Source organism: Thunnus albacares, chromosome 9 (genome assembly GCF_914725855.1).
Source record: "Thunnus albacares chromosome 9, fThuAlb1.1, whole genome shotgun sequence".
NCBI classification, from domain to species: Eukaryota; Metazoa; Chordata; class Actinopteri; order Scombriformes; family Scombridae; genus Thunnus; species Thunnus albacares.
In genome coordinates, this window is record NC_058114.1 from 5,469,222 (window position 1) to 5,489,976 (window position 20,755).

Genomic DNA, 20,755 nt, shown 5'->3' on the forward strand with positions numbered 1-20,755 from the left:
AAATAAACTCGCCTCGCCTTGTAATTCTATTCTTACGAGGACTCTCTATTGATTTAATTCATTCTGTTTTTCCTGAAACTACCCCAAGCCCTGTCACTCCTAAACCACAGTTTATCAACCTTTTGCAGCTGAATATTTACACTGAATGGTAATTTTGTTAGCATTCCATTATTCAGTCTGACATTGCTATCTTGTTAGCTTTTTTAGCCAGCCTACAGCAACATTTGCTCAACAAGATCACAGGGAATGACATTCAATATTGCAAACATGCAACACAGTATCTAGATATAAAAATAATAGATGTGACAGAATCAAAAAGTTTCACAATGCAAAATAAGATAATGAAAGCCTCACTACAGAAACACAGGAAGATATTTATTGAAAACTTCCTCTGTCCTGTACTGTGTTATTCTTTTAGCAGGCAGATGGGTACGTGCTGGCTAACTTTTGCAAGCTAGCTTAGCTAAGTTGGCTCATGTACTAACAACTAAAATCTCATTGTATTTTATTTTAAATCTATCAAAATTGGTTTTATTACATTTTTATCTTTCTTTTTCTTGCGTGCATTAGTCTTAGATTGTTTGAACTATTTACATTTGTTCTGTCTTATTATCGCTATTATTAGCTTGTCAGTCATCTGTAAAACACTTAGAATTGCACTAACCTGTATGAAAGGTGCAATACAAATAAAGTTTGATTTTGATTGATTACAGTCCTGCCTCTTTGTGACTCAATTGTTTTCTTATAACTAGTGTTTTCTCCTAGGAAAAAATGCTTTTAACTAAATATTAGTTGTGGGTTCAGACAATAGAAGGATTGCTAATACAAGTTAGCTAACGTATTAGCTAATGTAGCTAGCAAGCAAATGTTATTCATATAGACAGGCTGTATTGCTGTACTGCTTAATAAACTCACCTCTCTAGGACACAATTTAAAGGAATAGTTCAACATGTTATCAAACATGTCTGTGCATTAAGGAACATTACAGAGCAGGACGTGATTAGCTTAGCAAAGAGATGGAAAATCAAAATGACTGAAGGTAACTAATTGACTGTATATTACAATTTAACTGACCTACCATCTACCCTAAATCTACCATCGACAAAATGGTAGATTTAGGGAGAGTTTCAAAGGTTTCAAACCAAGCTAAGGCTTTTGTGTTCTTAATCCCAGTTTTATGAATATTAATAACATGAATCTTCTAATATCCTGCAAACCTGCTTAAGGCCTCAAACCAAAGATTGAGAAACCTTGCCCTAAACCAAAGTCTTGATCTAAAATTGCCATGACAGAGGCAGTTCCTAAACTATTCAAAGGACTGATTTCTGTGTGGTGACGACAGATTGTGTATGAAAATGAATCTACCCCCCCCCCAAACAAATCACAGAGCTTTCAGAGATCCCCTACACATACCTATCTACCTTCCCGACCACAGAATTCAAAAACCATCTGGAGTAAATGAGGTGCTTCAATTCAAGCTGCCACCATGAAACTACTCAGGCTGTTGTAAGATGTGGATAAAACACCACACTGCGATCCTGTATTGTTATGAACAAAAGTAAACTACAACTGCAGAAAAAATGACACATTGTGTGAAAACAGTAGTGGTTTATTGTTGGAGATAAGTGGTTAACTAGTTCTCAGGTTCAAAGAATAATAATAAGATATCAAATGATGAACATAAACGGTGAATGTTTAGTTCAACAGTAAACACTGCAAGTGATGATATAGCAAAATAGATGCAGAATGTAATAAAACTGAAAATTGGGTGTCAATATTGTGATATTTACTTCATCAATTTCACATTTCTGGATTTGTTTTCATTGTCACTGCTTCACTTATTCATTACATGCATTATTAACATCCCTTTTCCCCCAAATGTCCATTTTGTTGCTTCTGCTAAATAACTGTTTCCTTTTCTCAAAAGGCAGTAATGAAATGAACTGAATGCCAGTTCCATCTCTGCCTCCCTACATTTCACTGTCACATTTATATATCCCATGTTATCAGTGGTCCTCTACTCCTCTATATACAACATTTATGTATCAACACATCCTAATAACTCATCTATCTTTCTGAAATCTTTGTGCTGCTCTATTCTGGAGTCAATAAAAGTTATTATCAATGAGCTACAATATCCTTCTCTCTCCAAAATGTCAACAGTTGCGTGACAGAGATAAAAAGATTCTCATTTCCTGAGTCACCGCAGTGTATTTAATCATGCTTGGATTAAAATTAATTTGGAAAAGGCCCAATGAGCCATGAGGACTGAAGTCAATACAATAGGATTTAAAAACGATACAATAGGAAACAATAGGAAATTAGCATTTCAAGTTGAGCTGAAACATGTTATGTAAGAACATACAAACAAACAAAACATATATATATGTATATATATATATATATAAATATATATATATATATATATATATATATATATATATATATATATATATATATATATATATATATATATATATATATATATATATATATATATATATATATATATATATATATACATATACATATACATATATATATATATATATATATATATATATATATATATATATATATATATATATAAACAGAGAACTTTGTGGCCAGCTTACCTGTAAATGGGATCCTGCATCACCATCATTTTGCTTTCATCCCATGTCCACTCCTTCTTCTGTGGAAACAAACCAAAACAAAACTGTTAGTTCACACCAAAAGTGTTTTAATACATAGAGCCAGTCGTAAAAAACAGTTAAATAAATAATGAAATCTCAATGAGCCAAATACAAACTGTACCAGGATGAATTTCTACTCTTTCTTCTATCATGCCCGCTAGGTTTCTACATAGATTTCTGTATCATAATTATGAAAGTACTGCATCAAATTCTGTCTTTTGTTATAAATTTTATTATAACCTCCCCGTCTTCAGGACATTTATTTAAATTTTTCCTTTTTCCTTTCACCCGTCTGCCCATTTGATTACATTTGCCTTCCACTTTAATGTCACAATCAAAATGTCAACACGTGGGCACAAAGGAATTATTCCTATTGATTTCTATCTCCACTGAGCTTTGTTGACGCGATCATTCAATCACTCCTATCTCTGGGTCTTTCAATGCCTCTTCCATTCTCAGAGATGTAAATAGATTGCTGACCATCACACTTGACATTTCAGCTATCCAAAAAAACATCTTTCTATCGACCGGCCTCTTGTTCCAGTCTATCAATTAATTGGACATTGAGCCTTAGATGATGGTTTTAATATTTACTCCATCGGCTAGCACGAGACATATGAGACATTCATTCAAATCGCTTCCATCATATCTTCTCTCTTTCCAGACATGCAAAGCAGAGGACGTCACAGCTTCAAAATTTTGTCTCCAATTCGAAATGGACCAGCGGAAAAACCTTTCCTGAGTAGCTGCTGGTTCTACAAGTAGAGTTGACTTGGATTCACAACGGGTGACTATATAATTTGAAATATTCAATCGATACTTATCTTTTAATTAATATCAGTTATCAGCATGTTAATATCAACCCATTCTGATAAGAAACAGGTTTCTCTTTGACAACATCTTTAATTAAACAGCTTATAAAATTCATGAAATCTTTGCAAGCGTTGGTTGAATAACTGTGGTGAGTCAAGCGTCCCTGAGGAGCAACTAACCCTAAAAGAGTTTCATTTGTTTGAGATTTAGCAAAGAGATTTATAGTCTGGATGTTATTTACAAAATGTTTCTACCCAAATAAAATCACTATAATGGTATGTGATCATTACAATAATATTCCACATAATATCCAAATGTTACACTATCCTCACCGATATGCAGACAGGCTTTCAGGTCCACACGCACTTAGAAAATTGAGTATTTATATTGGTGTAATGAATAGACCGCTCCATAGAGGACCATTTAGACAACTCAATTAAGCCCCATCATTTTAATGAGATGCTAATGTTTATCTGTGATGTACTGTGTACATCTAGTCAAGTCAAGGTCAAGACATCTGCTTTTGTGGCATCCGTTCAACAGAGCTGCAATGATTAGTTGATTCATTTATTAGTCAATCAACAGAAAATTAATTGCCAACTATTATAATAACCAATTCATCAGTTTGAGTAATTTTTTTAAGAAAAAATGCGCCAATTCCCCTGTTTTAGTGTCTGAAATATGAATATTTTCAGCTTTTTTTTTGCCTCTATGATGGTAAACTCTGGTTGATTGTTGGTTGGGACGAAACAAAACATTTGAGGATGTATCTTTGGGCTTTTGGGAAAGAGGTATCAACACTGTTCATCATTTTCTGACATTTTATAGACCAAACGACAAATCTACTAATCGAGAAAATAATGGACTGATTATTTGATAATGAAAATAATCGCTTTAGTTTTGAGTTCATGCAAATTAGCTGATAGTCGTGATTGTACTCACTGTTTGATGAGCACAAACCTTTCAATACATGTTATCATTTAAAGCGGATCACTATAATTAGATTTTGATAAAAATATATTTCAAGTATGAAGTAAATCTGACATTTTCATTAGAATTTGATCAAATTTCCTTGCTGTGGTCGTAGCTTTGTACAGTAAATTCAAAAGGGATTAAAGTCTGCATCCTAATCCCACACAAGATCAACAAGTCATAGGACGTCCATTCATACCTTATCGCCCTGAGCAACCGGGGAAATTTGATTTCTGAGCAGATGGCAAACCAGCTGAGAAAATCTGGCCGTTGTGACCTTTTCACAGCCATCAGGTGTCAGTCAGTCAGATTTGTGAGCAACCATATCTCCCTTCCAACGTCCAATAATAATAATAAGAGCCTCAGGTCTGGCACATATACTCCGTCTGAATATAGCAACACCCATGTAGTTTAAACAGGAGATGAAGGTCTCTACTTTCATACTGAATATTAAATACGTTTTAGAGGGCTCTGTCCAGCTGAGCAGCTTGGATTAATGAATTGAGATGAGGAATTAAATGCCAGTAAAAGAGAACGGACAGGACCATGAAGTGAACTTTCCATCCACTGGGTTTTCCTCCTTTTCAGATTCTCTGTGATTCTCGGTCGACTCCGCTCTGTCTCTGCGGATTAGAGCCTGTCAGCCTCACCACACCTGGAAACACACATCCACCTGTCTCCAGACTCAGCACATCACCCCCCTCTCCCCCTCTCCCTCCCCCCTCCACCACCATCTATTTCTTCATGTCTTCTCTGCTCTCTTCTCATCTTTTTAACACCCTCTGTCTGTTCCCCTCTTCTCCTTGCTCTTCAACATGTCTCTCTTTTTTTATTTCTACATCTCCCCTCACTCTTTTCCATCCCACTAAAGGCTCTCCATTTTCACCTGTCTGCAGTCTAATTAAGACAAGGATCGATCATGACCCCCCTGATGCATACAGGATACAGGAAATAATTCTTTTTCCTCTTGTAAGCAAGAGTGTTTGGTTGTTTGATAAGAATATAACATAAACTATGTCGTATACCAAATGTTTTTGGGTAGAAATGACAATACCACAACACATTAAATGCAGCGAGGGAGAAGAACAGTTCAAAGGAAAGGTCACTCACTTTTTTCTTTTTCCTCAGGGTGACTTTCACGCCGTCTACAGATACCACGATGTTGACCTTTTTCTTTTTGATGTTTTTCACCTTGAACTCATACTGCAGAGAGAAGACAAACAGAGATGTATTAATATTTTGAGGGATAAAAGGTAGACAGAGACATTGTTACATCCTCTCAAAAATATTTGTCAGAGCTTGAAGTCAGTCTGATGAGTCATGTCTGGAGGCAGAAAATAGCATTCTGCACCAAAGGGCAGGATCAGAATATGAAGAAACACAGTTACAAGGCAACAGACGTGTCTTCTACATCCATGATAACTTGGGTTTAAAGCCATGACATTCAAGGGGGATTTCTTAAACTAACAGATGAACCAGAGACAATGTGATCTTTGATTTTTTGTTCCCGTGAGAAGCTGCAGAAATCAGAACATTAGGTTTGATTGTGTCAGAAATTCAGAACTGCTCTAGCCTGAGATTGAAAATGTCAAAGGACGGATGACCTTCCAGACCACCAAAGGAGAAAAATGACTTCTGAATGAATTTTGAAAAGGGTTTCTATGTGTCTGTGTGCTGTTACATCACAGTAGTTCTCAAATATGTGACGCATCGCATACAGAGCCGTCTGAAAATTTGCAGTTTTTATAAATTTGCTGCCAAACTGTTGAGCCATGTCCACCACCGATGCTTTGAAAAAATACTGTAACTGTTTCAGCCACAGTTGTGTGTCTCACGCACGTCTGACGGAGTAGTACGCCTCTATGTTCATCAACACAGCCCGCATAACAGCTCATGTGTCATGAAACCTGAAGCGTATTTTTAGGCTTCAAGTCTATTCTCTCTCAGCACCTTCGAAGCGCACGTGTGACCTACGCTCAACACTGTACCTGAACACCTCCAATATAAACACACAGATGGATGCTGCTGCTGCTGCTCTAGCTACATGTTCTGTGTAGACACGGTGTTAGGGCGGGGTATTAGAGCTGCAACGATAAGATGATTACACAATTACCCTATTAATCGATAAGCCAATTGACAGAAAATTAATCGACAACTATTTTGATAATCAATTAATCATTTTGACTCATATTTTAAAGAAAAAATCTCTAACACCAGCTTCTCAAATGTGAATATTTTCTGCTTTATATACAGTAGTAGTTGATAATGAAAATAATTGTTAGTTGCAGCCCAACTTAGTAAATTTAAAACTTCAGTGCTGGTGCCAATAAAAGAGCAGTATTACAAAATATTTCTATGTTGACAAAATAGACTAAACTTCTCAGATGCATCAATATTTAACATTCTCTTAATGCAAACAGCCATATAAGAACTTTACCTAAATATAATACAGACAGTGCAAGATACAAGATGGACACAGCTGTATGCATGACACAACTCTTCCCATAGCATTTAACGCTATGACCATCATACAAGATGTTGTAGTATAACTAATGCCAAGAATTATAGGCCAGCTTTCATACTTTCTGTTTTCGATAATCAGTACTAAGATACAATTGAGTCACTTTTCAGAAAGTAGTGAGTTTCAGTATTCAGCTGTAGACGGACTGATGAAAGATCATTCAAAGCTTGCAGGAGAAACTGAATGACCATTAAATTCTGTTGAATGAGGCACTTAACCCTGACTGAGAGCTTGAGTGAAACTACTTTGTGGTCAACTGTAGACAACTGTGACAGTGAACTCAGGTCCAGGTGTGACTGCAGTCCAGGTTCACCATTCAAGTACATGTTCAGAAACATTTAGAAACTGAACTGTATATACGGAGCAGGCATTCCCATCTGCTCCAATCCAACGTTTCACACTAATGATGAACAGATTTGTTACAGAAAATGACAAACAGCCCTGGTGTATGAGCATACTAGCATGGTCTCCAGACCTCTGTCACAGTCAATTTAAACACCATAGATCAGGCTGAGACAGCTTCCATAGACTCCACTGCCTGCGAGCGCTGTCAAACAACAGCACTGCTGCGGGCAACCACAGTAAATACTGTATAGAAACACACTGCAAAGTGTTGGCATATGAAATTCAGAGCAGGCATAAAATGTGTCTTTTGCCTGGTTTTTATATTAATGTAGCAATCCTGTGTTTGTATTCATGTGCAAGGAGGGACATATGCAAACACACGTGCCTACCTGGCTCTGAACGCCATACCCTGCATGTTAATAATATCCTTTGAGTGTGAGATGTAATTGAATTGTGTGGAACCACCAGTCACGGTAGCCTGGAGAAATATTTGCTCAAAGTACTGTCTGTCTATTTCTGTCTATCAGCGCTCTGCACCCAGTTGGCTAATTGGGAGTTTCTCGCTGGGTGATACATTATTGTGCTTTTTGAACCTGGATGCTCATTGATGCCGTGCTGGAGATGTTATGTAGAAAAGCAACCGTGTTGTAAGCCTGTGTGTTCCGACGCCTCCTGTACTAAAACGTTGAAAGATTCATCCTGTTTGCTCAAATTGAATTCACGTCTCAGGTATTGATACTCGTGGGAAATCAGCTCAGTGCGAGGAAGTGAGAAATCGAAACCGAAGACGGCGAGAAAACAGCAGTGAGACAGAACTCTGTGTAGACAGACTGAACTCTCAGATGATGGCTGAACTCCACCAAACACTAAACAGAAAAACATTTAGTTGACCCGCAGTTTTAATGAAGTCCTTCAAACTTTCAAAAGTGACCTTCTGCTGTCGCTCGGGGTTTCCTGCATCACTTTAAAAATCTGCAATGTCATACACTGTCGGTATAAAGGCAACGTCTGATTGTGTTTATTACTTGCGGTGATTGAATTCACCTCTAAATCAAATCAGAAGTTGGATACTTTGTTGAACCTTATGTCATGTTTCCCACCTGCTTTCTGGCAACTCCTGTCAATCAATATTCCTGCAATTGTAGCTGTCAGTCAACCCTCTCTGTCAATAGACTGCCCTTTGTTCTCTTCTCTATAATGTCGCGCTGGACTTACTTGATATTGACTCAATTTTCTCTAATTTAGCTGCTTCTAACTTGTAGAAAAGAAAGAAAGCAGTGGAGAAACATTCGCCTTATGTTTAAAACAGCTCTGAAAAATTCTCAAATGCTTCAGTTGTTGAGATTCAGAGCGAGTAATGAGATGAGAGGAAGAACAGGAATACATTTACATACAGAACATATTCTTTGTTTATGTAAAGGGGACATCAAGAATACAAACCCAACGGGAGAAACCTGAAATGAAAACCCAGGACTCTCCCGAATAATGTAATGATCCTAAAGGTTTATACTGACAGACCGCGCCAGTTTCAATTATTTCATCTTCATTTCTGAGAAATCACGGTTCGTCTGTGATTTTGACACGGTGGACGGCTGAGAATACTATAATACCCATGAGCCTCAGCCGCCGTTGCTATGGAAAAGAGGCCATGGGCTTGAATCAGAGCAGTAGTGAATTCAAAACACTTCATCGTTGAAGTTGTAAACAAAAACACGTCGCCGTAGTTACTGAATTCACTTAAAAATGGCCCAGAAATTAAAAGTAAACTGATTCATTCTGCAGATTGTAAAGTCAAGTTTTCTCAACACTGTAATCTTTAGCTTCCGCCTGCCGTTAGCAGTACAAATGACCAGATTTTAAGCTCTGAGATTGGCTGTTTCTTGCTAAAATGCACCCTGGGAGTCGTAGCCAACTTCTACCCTGAACTTTTTATGTACACAGTCTTGTATCTTGTATATTTTCTAACACAGCTGTTCATCTTTTGTACTGATGATGTAACCTGAAGACTGTCATGCTGATCCGAGCAGCGGTAACGCTCAAACTGTGAGTCAAATGACATCTGTGGGAAAAATGAATGAGATTTTTACCTCTGGAACAACAGGCGCCTGAAAGAGCTCTTATCACTTCACAACTCTATAAGGTCTGGTGGACATTAGATCAAAAACTCCCCCCAAAAAAACCAGGAAACAAAAGTAACGTTGACCCAAATGATATGAATAAAAGACATCGACTGTGTGTGGGATTTTTTGGCCTCTCCACAATTACAGCGAGCACAAATTTTGCCCGTTACGGTAAGAACATGAAAACACATTGGGATTTGTTTCATTGTACTGCACCCACACAGCAATGAAAATAAAGGTAATTTCATCAGCATGTATTCACAACCTGCAATGATTCACATTTTCGGTATAAAACATCTACAATAACTGTTTGATGTGGCCTTGACTCATGTCAGCCCTCAGAGTGAAATAAAAAAACTAGAGCATTTGAAATATTCAGCTGTGTGTCATCAGGTACATACATACTTCTGCTTGTGTTGACAGTATGTGGATGAGTTGGCTGCAGTAGAACTCAGGGCCTTGTCAGCATCGCTCTGTGCAAAAAGCAACTTAACAAAGCCAGCCAGGAACCCGATCAGCTGCTTAACATCGGGGTAAAAACTAAACTGACTGTGATGTGATTGTTCATTGACTGACAGAGAAAGTGTGTGTATATCTCAGATCAGATTTGAGATTTTGGATCAGCACCTCACTACAACCCTTGGTGTGTGTGTTACCTTTCCATAATATAGTTCATCTGCAGATGTCTGTGTGTGCTTTCATTGTCTTCCCTTTTTGTGACCATAATACAAATTCCATTGCAAACATTGAGACAGAGCATTCATGAAAATGGAAGTAGGAAATGTATTGAACCTTAAGGACACACCAGCCATATTTCTGATTTGTTGAGAGATTTAGAAAAAGCCCACTGATGGTTATTTCTCCCAGTTGGAGAAACAATAAACCAATCAGAGCTTTTTAGCTAGCATTAAGAATAGGATCATTATCTTAGTAGCTAGCTATATAGCTACATCCATGAAAAATAGCAAAAGAAAAGAAAACAAAACCCCAAAAATCAACAAACATAATGAGAAGCGTGGATGAGATCCATGCAGCTGTACATGTTGTTGAAAGTAGATTGTCAGAAACATTTTTCAGTCGTCCTGAAGTTCTGCTAACAACCCTTACTGGCTTCAGTGTGGACTCAAAACGACCTTGGAGAGACAAAACGATAACTTGCTACTGATGGGTAAGGCATAACAAAATAAAATAACCCTTCCTTTCAACAAGAAATAGGCTAAAATGATCACAATGACAAGCTGAATGGATGACATGAAAGGAAACCTGATGAGAAACTCTGAATGTAAAGAATATCATGTTTGTTTGCCATGAAAACTCCTTCAGCAACACAATCTCCAGAGAAGAAAATGTAGCCGTCTTTCTCTGACTAATCACTGTACTCAACAACCTGTTGATACCCTCAACAAAAGGACAATTCACACATATACACACTCCAGCTCTTACAGGATAAAGCTGGCGATTTTCTATATTTTTCTTATTTTCAACAAATCTCATGTGGAGAGCCAAACCGACAATGTATCAAGTATCCAAAGTCTGATACATCTTATTCCTCTGTGCTGTTGACCTTGGTTGTTGTACAAAAAAACGATTAAAAACACATCAATGAGCCCCACAGCTGCACTGGGTGACATGTTCCTTCGTCCCTGAAGAGAAGAAGAAGAAGCTCCTTGTGAAGCAGATGCCAGAAGACGTAAGAGGAACATGTGACACTGCAGGCTCGTTGACGTGTTCTTTAATAGTTTTTGAGATAAGATACATCCGGCTTTGGCACACAATAACTGTAGGTAGGATGAGTTCATGTTGGTTTGGCTGCACTTGAAATTGTTGACAAGAAGAAGAATATAGAAAATCTGCAGCCTTATCCTTTAAAACATATTTTCATACATACACAGAGAAAGCTGAAGCGCTAAGCGGTCGTAATTCTCAACGCTTATGCGTCAGAGTTTTATGGTTGGTTTTATGGATGTGTTGTAATCTGTTGTGATGTTGACTGTGCCACACATGCAATATTTAGGCTAAACGTCGGAACGCCTGATGGATTGCATGATTGACCTCCGTAGAGATGATTACAGCAGCAATTTAACAGATTTTATGCAGGATTTGACTTGCTAAGTATATACAGCATAATATGACAGAGAGCACTTATCTCTAATAAGCCTGTCTATTCCTGTCTGATACGGCCCCATCATTGGATCCACATCAACCGCCGCTCAGCTCTCACACTCCCTGGTGCTTTCGTCTTCCGAGATACGGCAGCGGCGATATGATTTATAATATCACCGCCGCATCTATCTGTATAATATGAGAATATGAATGCATGTAATTAAAACACTTGTACCAGAGAAACCCGCTGCACTTGAGGAACCGCACAAGTATTCCTTTTACACCGCTGGCAATTTATTCAGTCTGACTTTTTCCCCCCTGAATGCAGCAACCCACCCCCCCCCCGCACCAGTCGAGGGTGTTTTAATGAGAACAGATGACAGCTCACAACATAGTTTAGGTCATTGAGGATAATCCCAAATGTCTCCACTAGATCAGCCTCGTGAACGCACACATGAAACGCTATTAAACTGCTCGTTTCAACTGCAGCCTCAATAATTCTCAACACAAAAGAAATTCTTGAGATGCTGATTCACATTGAAGGGTTTTGCACATCAGGTCTGTTGTTTTCATCTAAAAAAAGTAACTATGACCTAATGTCTATCACCACATGTTTACAGAACAACTCTGAAACTGTCTTGTCCAAAACAATCTTGATTATTTTTAGCTACACCCACTCGAGCAGCCATTGTTCTCCAGGAGTTACTAGTTTCCTGGGGGATGGTCCGAGGGGGTCTACAGTGATCACACTGAGCTGGACACCTGACAACTTTTTAGCCACATTATTATACACAGAGTAACACATGGTAGCATCATTACAGGCTGTAAACTTTTACAGATTCTTGTCTCTAAATGGCCTTAATACATAAGTGTGATGGAAACGGTGGACAGACTGCTCCTTGCTCCGGCTCTGACGTGCTCAGCTCCCGTGTTAAATGCAGAAAAGTCAGCTAAACTACTGTTAAAACACATGCGTTGAGTCTCTACGTTCTCCTCCTCTACCGTCCAGTGCGATCGACTCTTCGGCTGACGGCGCTATCAGCAGCCGGGCAGGGAAGCTGCTCCGTGCTGCGCTTGGTTTTTATAACTGAACAACTACTAAGACGCATACTTTTTTATCGAGTCTTACAGGTAACATATGGGACTCATGTAAACTGTAATAATATTGTAGTGTGGGGCAGCTGCTTTAACTGTACTGTAACTGCAGTAACTGGGCGGAGACATGAATAATATTTCTCATATGAGGCTGAAAAAGAAGAAGAAAGAATATGAGAGAGATATTGATCCATTAATTGAAAATAACGAGCTGTGAGTGGCAGCCCTATGGTGCAATTTCCACATTTGATAAACATACAGTTAGGAACACAATGTACCACTTCACTACCAAATCACAAGCTGTCTGAGGTAAACCTGGTCTCGTGTGAACAGGGGTGTGCTCCCTGTGTGTCGCTGCTATGTGCTACAGTAAACAGGATTTCCTTACGTGCAGCGGTTCAGAGATGGACCACTTCAGTATGCCCTGCAGCGAACGGGTTATAAGCGTACATGTAAACAAACTGACATGAAATGAATACTTAAGTCAAAGAATAGGCTCATCCATCATGCAAATAAGTCAGTCTAACATTTGCAGTCAACTATTTCCTGATAAACAGGTCGTTATTTCCTACAGGTCCTTACCTCCTTCTAAACCGCTATAATCCATCATTTTGGCAACAAAGACACCAACGCGCCGACACAATAGCGTCCCTCGGCAAGCGGTGATATTTTCACTCACAGTAATATCAATCGGGAGCCCGGAGAGCACAATGAAAGCCTGCGTTTCTGTTGATGACCGCGATTCATTGAGGGGAGCTGAGTGTGCGAGGGGCAAAATAAAAGTTTTAAATAAACATGCAGCCACATGCAAACACACACACACACACACACACATACAGTCAGTACAGCACTGAGGTCAACGTGACTGTTCAATAATCTCAATACGGCAGCTGAGAGAGTGTGTTTGCTGAGCTACCTGGTCTGCTGTTAGACAAGCTGTTTATTTAGCTTATTGACAAAAGCCTTTCAGAGATGATGATGATGGTGTTTTTGTTGTCTATATCTCGTCCATATTTTATACAAGGGGGGGGGGACACCGTTTCTGCTGACGTGGTGTCCAGTCCTGCTAAGTCAGCCAGGCCTTCCCCCCTGTCTGGGTGCACACACACACACACACACACACACACACACACACACACACACACACTCACACACACACACACTCACAAAAACACTCGGGCCAAGAAGCTCCACTAAGCCTCATGTCAATTTGTTCCGAACCGCTGCCTTTTGAGCAGCGAGGTTTCTCCCCCCCGACCAATCATGAGTACAGATCCATCTCAATGACATGTCTACTCTAGAGAGGCGCAGAGGATAAAGAGGGCTGTAAAGAATAATAGAGGGAGAAGAAAGGGCGAGAAAAAGGGAGACGAAGAGAGGGAGAGAGACGGGGGGAAGGAGAAGCAATGATATAGTGAGAATATGAAGTTTAATTAACAGCTCAGATCGTTGAAAGTCAAGGTTTCTTAAATGTGCAAACTTTCCTGTTGTCGTTAGGTGCTTGATGAACTCCAATAACCTTCAAAGAGCACATGAAGTTTACTGCTCTCACTCCTGCATTACATTTTACTGCAGGTGCACTGCTAGACTGTGTTCTTTCTCTCCTTTCACTACAATTCAAATTGCATGCTAAGCTAACTCTCCATCCAGTAGAATAATAATGTTAACGTCCACGGTCTGCTGATAGTCATGTGTGTCCATTTACAACATTAGATGTACATGAACTGTGACTAACTTATATCCCATATGGCTTCCTGACGTACAGTACCTCCAGTATTCAGCTGCCTTCATTTTTTCACTGGTCTTTCTGTATTCCTACAACATGATACTAATCCCTACTATTCTGTGCCAGGCCCACATATCAGCCGTCACAGGCTTATATGACTAAAATATGGACGCTGGCATTTAAGTTGACCAATAGTGAGAAGTTGCAGGACAGTTTCACAGGAAATATTTCATCGGCACTCATCAAATATAACAATCATGAGAGCTGGAGTTCTTGAACACTAACTTCAGCTCTCAGTAATGCTATCAATTATTAAAAATCACCTTTTTCAGCGGAATGTAACAATATTATGAGTGCAGATTAAATTGAAAGTTATGTTCAGGTAAGGTAAACAGTAGGTAAACCAGGAATGTGTACTTGGCTAAACTTTGTGTCTTGTCAGGTTGTGGAAAAGGTTGAGTAAGGGTTCAGCTTTTTTTGCTGCAAATAAATGAGGCCAGTCGGGCTAAATTCGCTCTGAACGCAGCCTTCAACACTTCCCCCAGGGGACAGCCAGAGGGACATCCTGATGGAGGAGGAGAAAAACCAACAATCATAGCTGTTAGTGGAAGAACCAGACTTCCACAGCTACAATATAAAAGACTCTCTCTGTTCTTCACGGTAGGAAGAAACTAAAGCGCTCCTGCAGAGAGAAACAGACTCTTCTTTAGTTCATTTTTGCCCCCCTGCTTCGATACAACTTTTATAAAAGACACAGTCTGATTTCTTTCTTGTCTGTGTCCTCTGTTTTATTCTGGGTGTTTCCAACAAGTCCCCTGTGCTGTCACAGTATGCACCAATTTTCAAAGTTAAACAAAGATATTAACTGTAAAAAGCAACATACATACTGAGAACGTGCATGATCTGTTTATCAGAAAAATGAGCCTGGATCCAGCCCTGAGCCGTGAATAACGCTGGCTCCTGTCAGGTTCAGACCAGGTAACAGGCTGATATTATCATCATCTTTTTCATCCTGTATTCCCACTAAACACAGTAATTAAGCTCAAATTAGATTGAATTTATGACAGAGCAAACAGAAGACCTGCCGAGTATAATTGGGCACTTTAAAAAAAAAAAAAAAGAAATCATGCTTAAATGAAGAAAAAAAAAACAACATGTAATTCAATCAGTTTGTTTTGAACACAGCCCCATATATCATGATCGTTTGTAGAATTGACATTTGTCTTCAGGTTCACATTACTGTGAGCTAGTTTCACTTTTACAAACCACAAACATTCAAATAAGCCGTTATAATTATAGACTGAGAATACTGAACATGAACGGATCATTTTGGACGATAACAGACTGACAGACGTTCAAATTATAGTTCAAATGTCAGATTGAAGCAGCGACCCTACCAGTATGTTTTTATCATCGACAAACACGCTGTAATTTCTTCGAACCGCAGAGATTCTGAAACTGGCCGATGCATGTCTGCAGATCAGAGATTCTTGACATTCACGAGACACTTTACACGGTTCCACTTCGAAACAAAAAAAAAAAAACAGGTCAAGTGGAATTACAAGGGGTTTTTACTGTGACTAAAGAAATGTGCCAGTGTTGTACATCCACTCATCTGTGAAGAGCTTCTGCAGTTGATTAGACTACAGTTCCCATGTCAGCTCCCCAGAGACACTGATCTTTCTTTACTCCGAACATCACTACATCTCTTTCTCTTGTCAAACACAAAGTCTTCATCACTTTCTCTCACCTATATACTGTATCAACCCCCTAATTTTTTTTTTTTCCCGCCTTTTTAACTATCCATCTTAATCTTATTCTTTTACTGCCGGCCGTTCCGGTGGATCTGTTCATTTCCCCCTCTCTTACCTCACTGTCATTTTTTATTCCCCATGGTTATATTGATAGAGCACCTAACCCCTTGTGAGACACTCTCTCTCACTTTAACATATTCTTTCTATCATTTACACTCTCTTGCTCCTCTCGGTTCCCCCCCCCCCCACCCCTCCCTCCCTTATATTTTCTTTCAACATCACCCGCCGCCACCCCTCCTTCCCTCCCCGTTTCTACACAGACCGGTACATCGCTCAATCTCAAGCGATGTTGTTTATGAAAAGGCATTTCATTTTCCAAAACCATTTGTGTTAAAGACGCTACAAGGACCGTCCTGTTCCATCAATCTCAGCGATGCAGCGGCGCCTTTAAATCAAAGCCAAAGTTTGCAATTGAATTAATGTTGATATATGTTGTGACATTAGGCGCAAACACATACACCCACACAAAAGTTCATACTGGTCTGTAGATAAAACTTCTAACAAGAAAACTTCTACATTAAACTGATGTACAACAGTTCTCTTTTCAGCATGTCACTCCATACAAAGAGCTGCAAAAAAAATAGAAGAATAACTCTCCTTCTATTCAAAAATAATTTATACTCATTGTTACTGCACTTGAATGTTGGAGCTTCACTGTGCAGAGTCACTTATGTGAAGAGTTTGACACTAGAAGGACTGTTTTTCTGCTGAAGTTTCTCTGTGCTCACCTTCAATTCAATCCGAGTTGAACGCTTGTACATATGAGCAGGATTTTGCGACATCACAATGTGTTTGGAAGCCAATCGTGGTCCAGTATGACCCCATCACACAAGTATGATGGAGGAAACTTGACACTGAGAATGGAAAAGAGTGGATCATCACACGGAGCGATGTGTCCTCGTATTTAAAGTAATTCCATCCAAAGTTCGACTTAAACAGAAACTAACATAAAGTAGCCTGGAGGAGTATAAATAAATCAGTTTCCACTGCTGAACATTTGACTTCTTGTCAAATTCAGACACTTTCGCAGTGTGAGGAAAAGCTCTGGTGTGTCTGTCCGTCCTCTCCTGTCACTGTGCTGTCAGTCACAGATAGACGCTAAAAAAAAGTCATAAAGCAGCGTCTTCTATCACTAATGCAGTTAAAATAAGACAGCCGTGATTCGAAAAATAAGGTCAGGGGTAGGGAAGAAATATGGTTGCTACATGTATAACAGGTTCCCGATAACCCACGTAACCTGGTTTCTCTGGAACTTAGAGGGTTTTTCCATTAGCCCACTGGAGGAAAAGTCAGAATCAAAGTCAGTAGGATTCATACTCTGGGAAGCAAGAAAGTGTGTATAAAATATTATGACAATCCACCCAGCAGATATTGACTTATTTGAGTCTGGAACAATGTGGTGGACCAACAGAACAACCTGAATGACTGCATCCATTTACTAAGACATTTGTGAATCCAGTGTGAAAAAAAAAAACCTTCTACAAGTAAGTTCTTCGGGCTTGATAGATGAGATTTTTAAAGACAGTTGGCACAGTTTCCTGTTGTGTCCTGTAGGAAACAAGAGACATTTACTTTGCTCAATTGTCACAGCATTAATGCATAGTTAAAGACTCTCTCCTCACTCACTCCGTCACTGTCTCCCCGTCTCGGCTCCTAGTTTCGAAGTCTTCTGCCTCTCACCTGACTGATGTCTTTTCTTTCTTTCCGCCTGTTCTCTCTGAGGTCATACGTCTGTGCCCGTGTTATAGGGATCCGTACATAGAGACAGATAAGCTTCAAAAAGGCACCGGATGCTTATCATGACATCTGAAGAACCGGGGAGATCTCTCTGTGTGTCTCACTTGAGAATGAGAGATCCCTGTCAACCCAATCAATACCTGTCTGACCTCCTTGCTGAGGCACCAGATGACGATCGGACTTATTAAAAAGCTCTTCAACCAGTCTTTCTTCTACTTGTTTGTGGGAAACTGAAAATATAACTTCTGATAAGACGACTGATTTCAGAGAACAGTTTTTTTTACAACCAAAACTATAGATGAAGCAAGGTGCTAAGGTCATACAAGCTCATTTCAGCCTCCACCTTCATCGTGAGAGCAGGAGATGAGTTACAGACGCTTTTCTTTGCTTTTATTGAACCATGTCAGAGGGGAAAATCTCTCTCTTCCCCTAAAGGATAGAGAGACAAACTCAATTTAGAGGCAGTTGGTGTGTATCGACAAATCACTTCCAGCCCACTTTCATTTTCAGGGCCCTGCTGTATAAAAGCTGGAGTGGCTAATGGCCCTCATTGGTTAGAGAGATTACAGCTTTCTTTCATTCATGCCAAATGAAAGTAGAACCAGTGATTACGTCCAAACGAGAGCATCATTTTATTCTACTCATCTCTATGTAATGGTGTGATGGCACAACTATATTTAATTTAATGGAATTATTTATAGAATTGGGCTAAAAATCAACTATGATCAAGGCCAATTGGAGTACAAGTAGCCACATTCAAACCTGAAACAGTAGCGATTAGTAAACTACATGTAACATTTAAAAAGTGTGAGGTAAAGATTACCTTTATTACTGCCTGATTATAGTATAACTGACCATTTGCCAAACCGCTACCGTGAACAGCAATTGTCCAATCATAGCTTAGCAATTGTAACTAACCCGTCCAGCTTTGGATTTCTCCACATTAAAGCGCTGTGCATGAGACTATAGTAGGACGATGGTGTCTTTTTATAATCGTGTTTCCAAAACTATTAACACTACAGCTAAAGAGTGAGCATGGATTGAGTTGTGTGTTTATCTGCTCAAACGTAAGCATCTCCAGCTAACTAGCTTACTTCCTACAGTCGTAACGTGTTTTTGACGTAATGTTATTTCCAGCGTATCACAAGCCAGTGTTACATTATTTTGTGGGGTTACAGGTTACATATGAAAAAGCCCTGTTCAGGTCTGAAACAGCCACTGTATGGTATTCACCCACCTCATATAGTTGCTCTATCAGATTTTAGGGTAATGTTAGAGGCTCTGCACCGCTCTTTATTGGATTTTGAGAAGTTTACACTCCAGCAACTCCAGCAAATGTTACATGAAATTGCTTTATGTTGGCCAGATTCATTGGTTAGTCATCGTTCTCAAAGTCTTTTCTGTCATAAAAGTGAAAATACAGACAGTAAAATAAAAATCAAACCTCATGTCCAAGTATGTTTTTCTATAGTCGGCTAAGTATCCAAACAGGGATTATATCAGAATGAAAAGATTGTCTGATTGTACATTTTTTCTACTCATACCGCACAATAATAATAGAACTAACTAGCTCTACCCTTTAATACAAGAACAATACTGCTCCTTTATTTATGAGGTGAGGAACATTTAGCCTCAGTCTAGCATGATATCATGTAGATAGCCATCAAATTCGTATTTAAGAACCCTTTACACATTTGACAACTCTCAACTCTCATTTATTAGCTAGTTAGCTACAGCTGCTAAAATCTGCTGGTTACAGTTGTCATTTCAGCCGCCAGCTATAAATGAGATGCCTGCTTTGGTCTACCTCTCTGTGAAATCAAGGACTCCTTGTTTCAAAAATTACTAAGAATTTGCTTTATCAAGCTGTGCAAGAATGGAAACTTTGACAGGTGACAGTAACTAAGAGGAGCAGGGCTTAGAGAACTTTCAATTATGGAGAAAAATTACCTGTCGATAGCAAAAACTGAAGCCGCAAAATAAGGTAACATTATTTTTATGTCAGTGCCATACAAATTTAAATCGGGAGGACGAGGTGGCACATGAATACCCACATTTGTATCAACACAACCTGTTGAGAAAGCACAGCAGGATGAAAACCCTGAAGGGCCATAAAGTAGGTTATGTAGAAAATCTTTTTTTTTCCCCCCTCCCTCTACTCATTTGAATCATACGCAGCATGATATCAAGAGGGATGGAAAACAGCTTCTATATGCATTTCTTTCATTAACTGTGCTATTTCTGTCTGTAAATATGTCACATTTGAAATCAACAGTGTTTCTTTATCTCCTTTGTACCTGTGAAATGGATTAGTCCCAACAAAAACAAGGCCTTGACAGCAAAGAGTCAGTTTGGGACCACACATGATAATACACTCCCAACAACAACTTTAAAAAGTTAGGAATAAAGTGAAAGCCAAGAAAAGCTTTCAATTCATTCACTTTATTTCTGCTGAAGAGGCAGTTTGCAATTCCAAATAACAAAACCCATGCATATATATATATATATATATATATATATATATATATATATATATATATATTGTTTTATATATATACTGTTTTAAATGGGATTTAATAACATGAATCGTCATGTTCGGTTAAACCATTGGCAATACAGTCAACTCCCAATGATCACTGAGCCAAATGTATGAATATAGGCTGCGATTATGTAGACAGTGGTGATTTAAACTGTCTCTTTATCTACACCAACCGTTCCTGAAGAAGTGAACTGGTCCAAAGAGACACTCATTACCATGTCTAAGGCTGCCAGTCAGTCATACCCCAGACTCTTTCTTGACACATCAATGACATTCTTAATGTGTACGTGTGTGT

General features: G+C 39.0%; 1 protein-coding gene across 2 annotated transcripts in view; it reads right to left on the reverse strand.

Annotated features, from left to right (window-relative positions):
* Positions 1-20,755, reverse strand: part of LOC122988757 (carboxyl-terminal PDZ ligand of neuronal nitric oxide synthase protein-like) — a 190,284-nt gene that overhangs the window by 119,535 nt on the left and 49,994 nt on the right. The window contains exons 3-4 of one of the 2 annotated variants that reach the window (XM_044361348.1): positions 5,571-5,663; positions 2,616-2,674 (exon numbers count right to left, since the gene is read on the reverse strand). In XM_044361348.1, coding sequence (XP_044217283.1) covers positions 2,616-2,674; positions 5,571-5,663 — 152 coding nt within the window. Of the gene's footprint in view, positions 1-2,615; positions 2,675-5,566; positions 5,664-20,755 lie in introns of those variants that run through there. The other variant, XM_044361349.1, reaches the window with a different exon arrangement.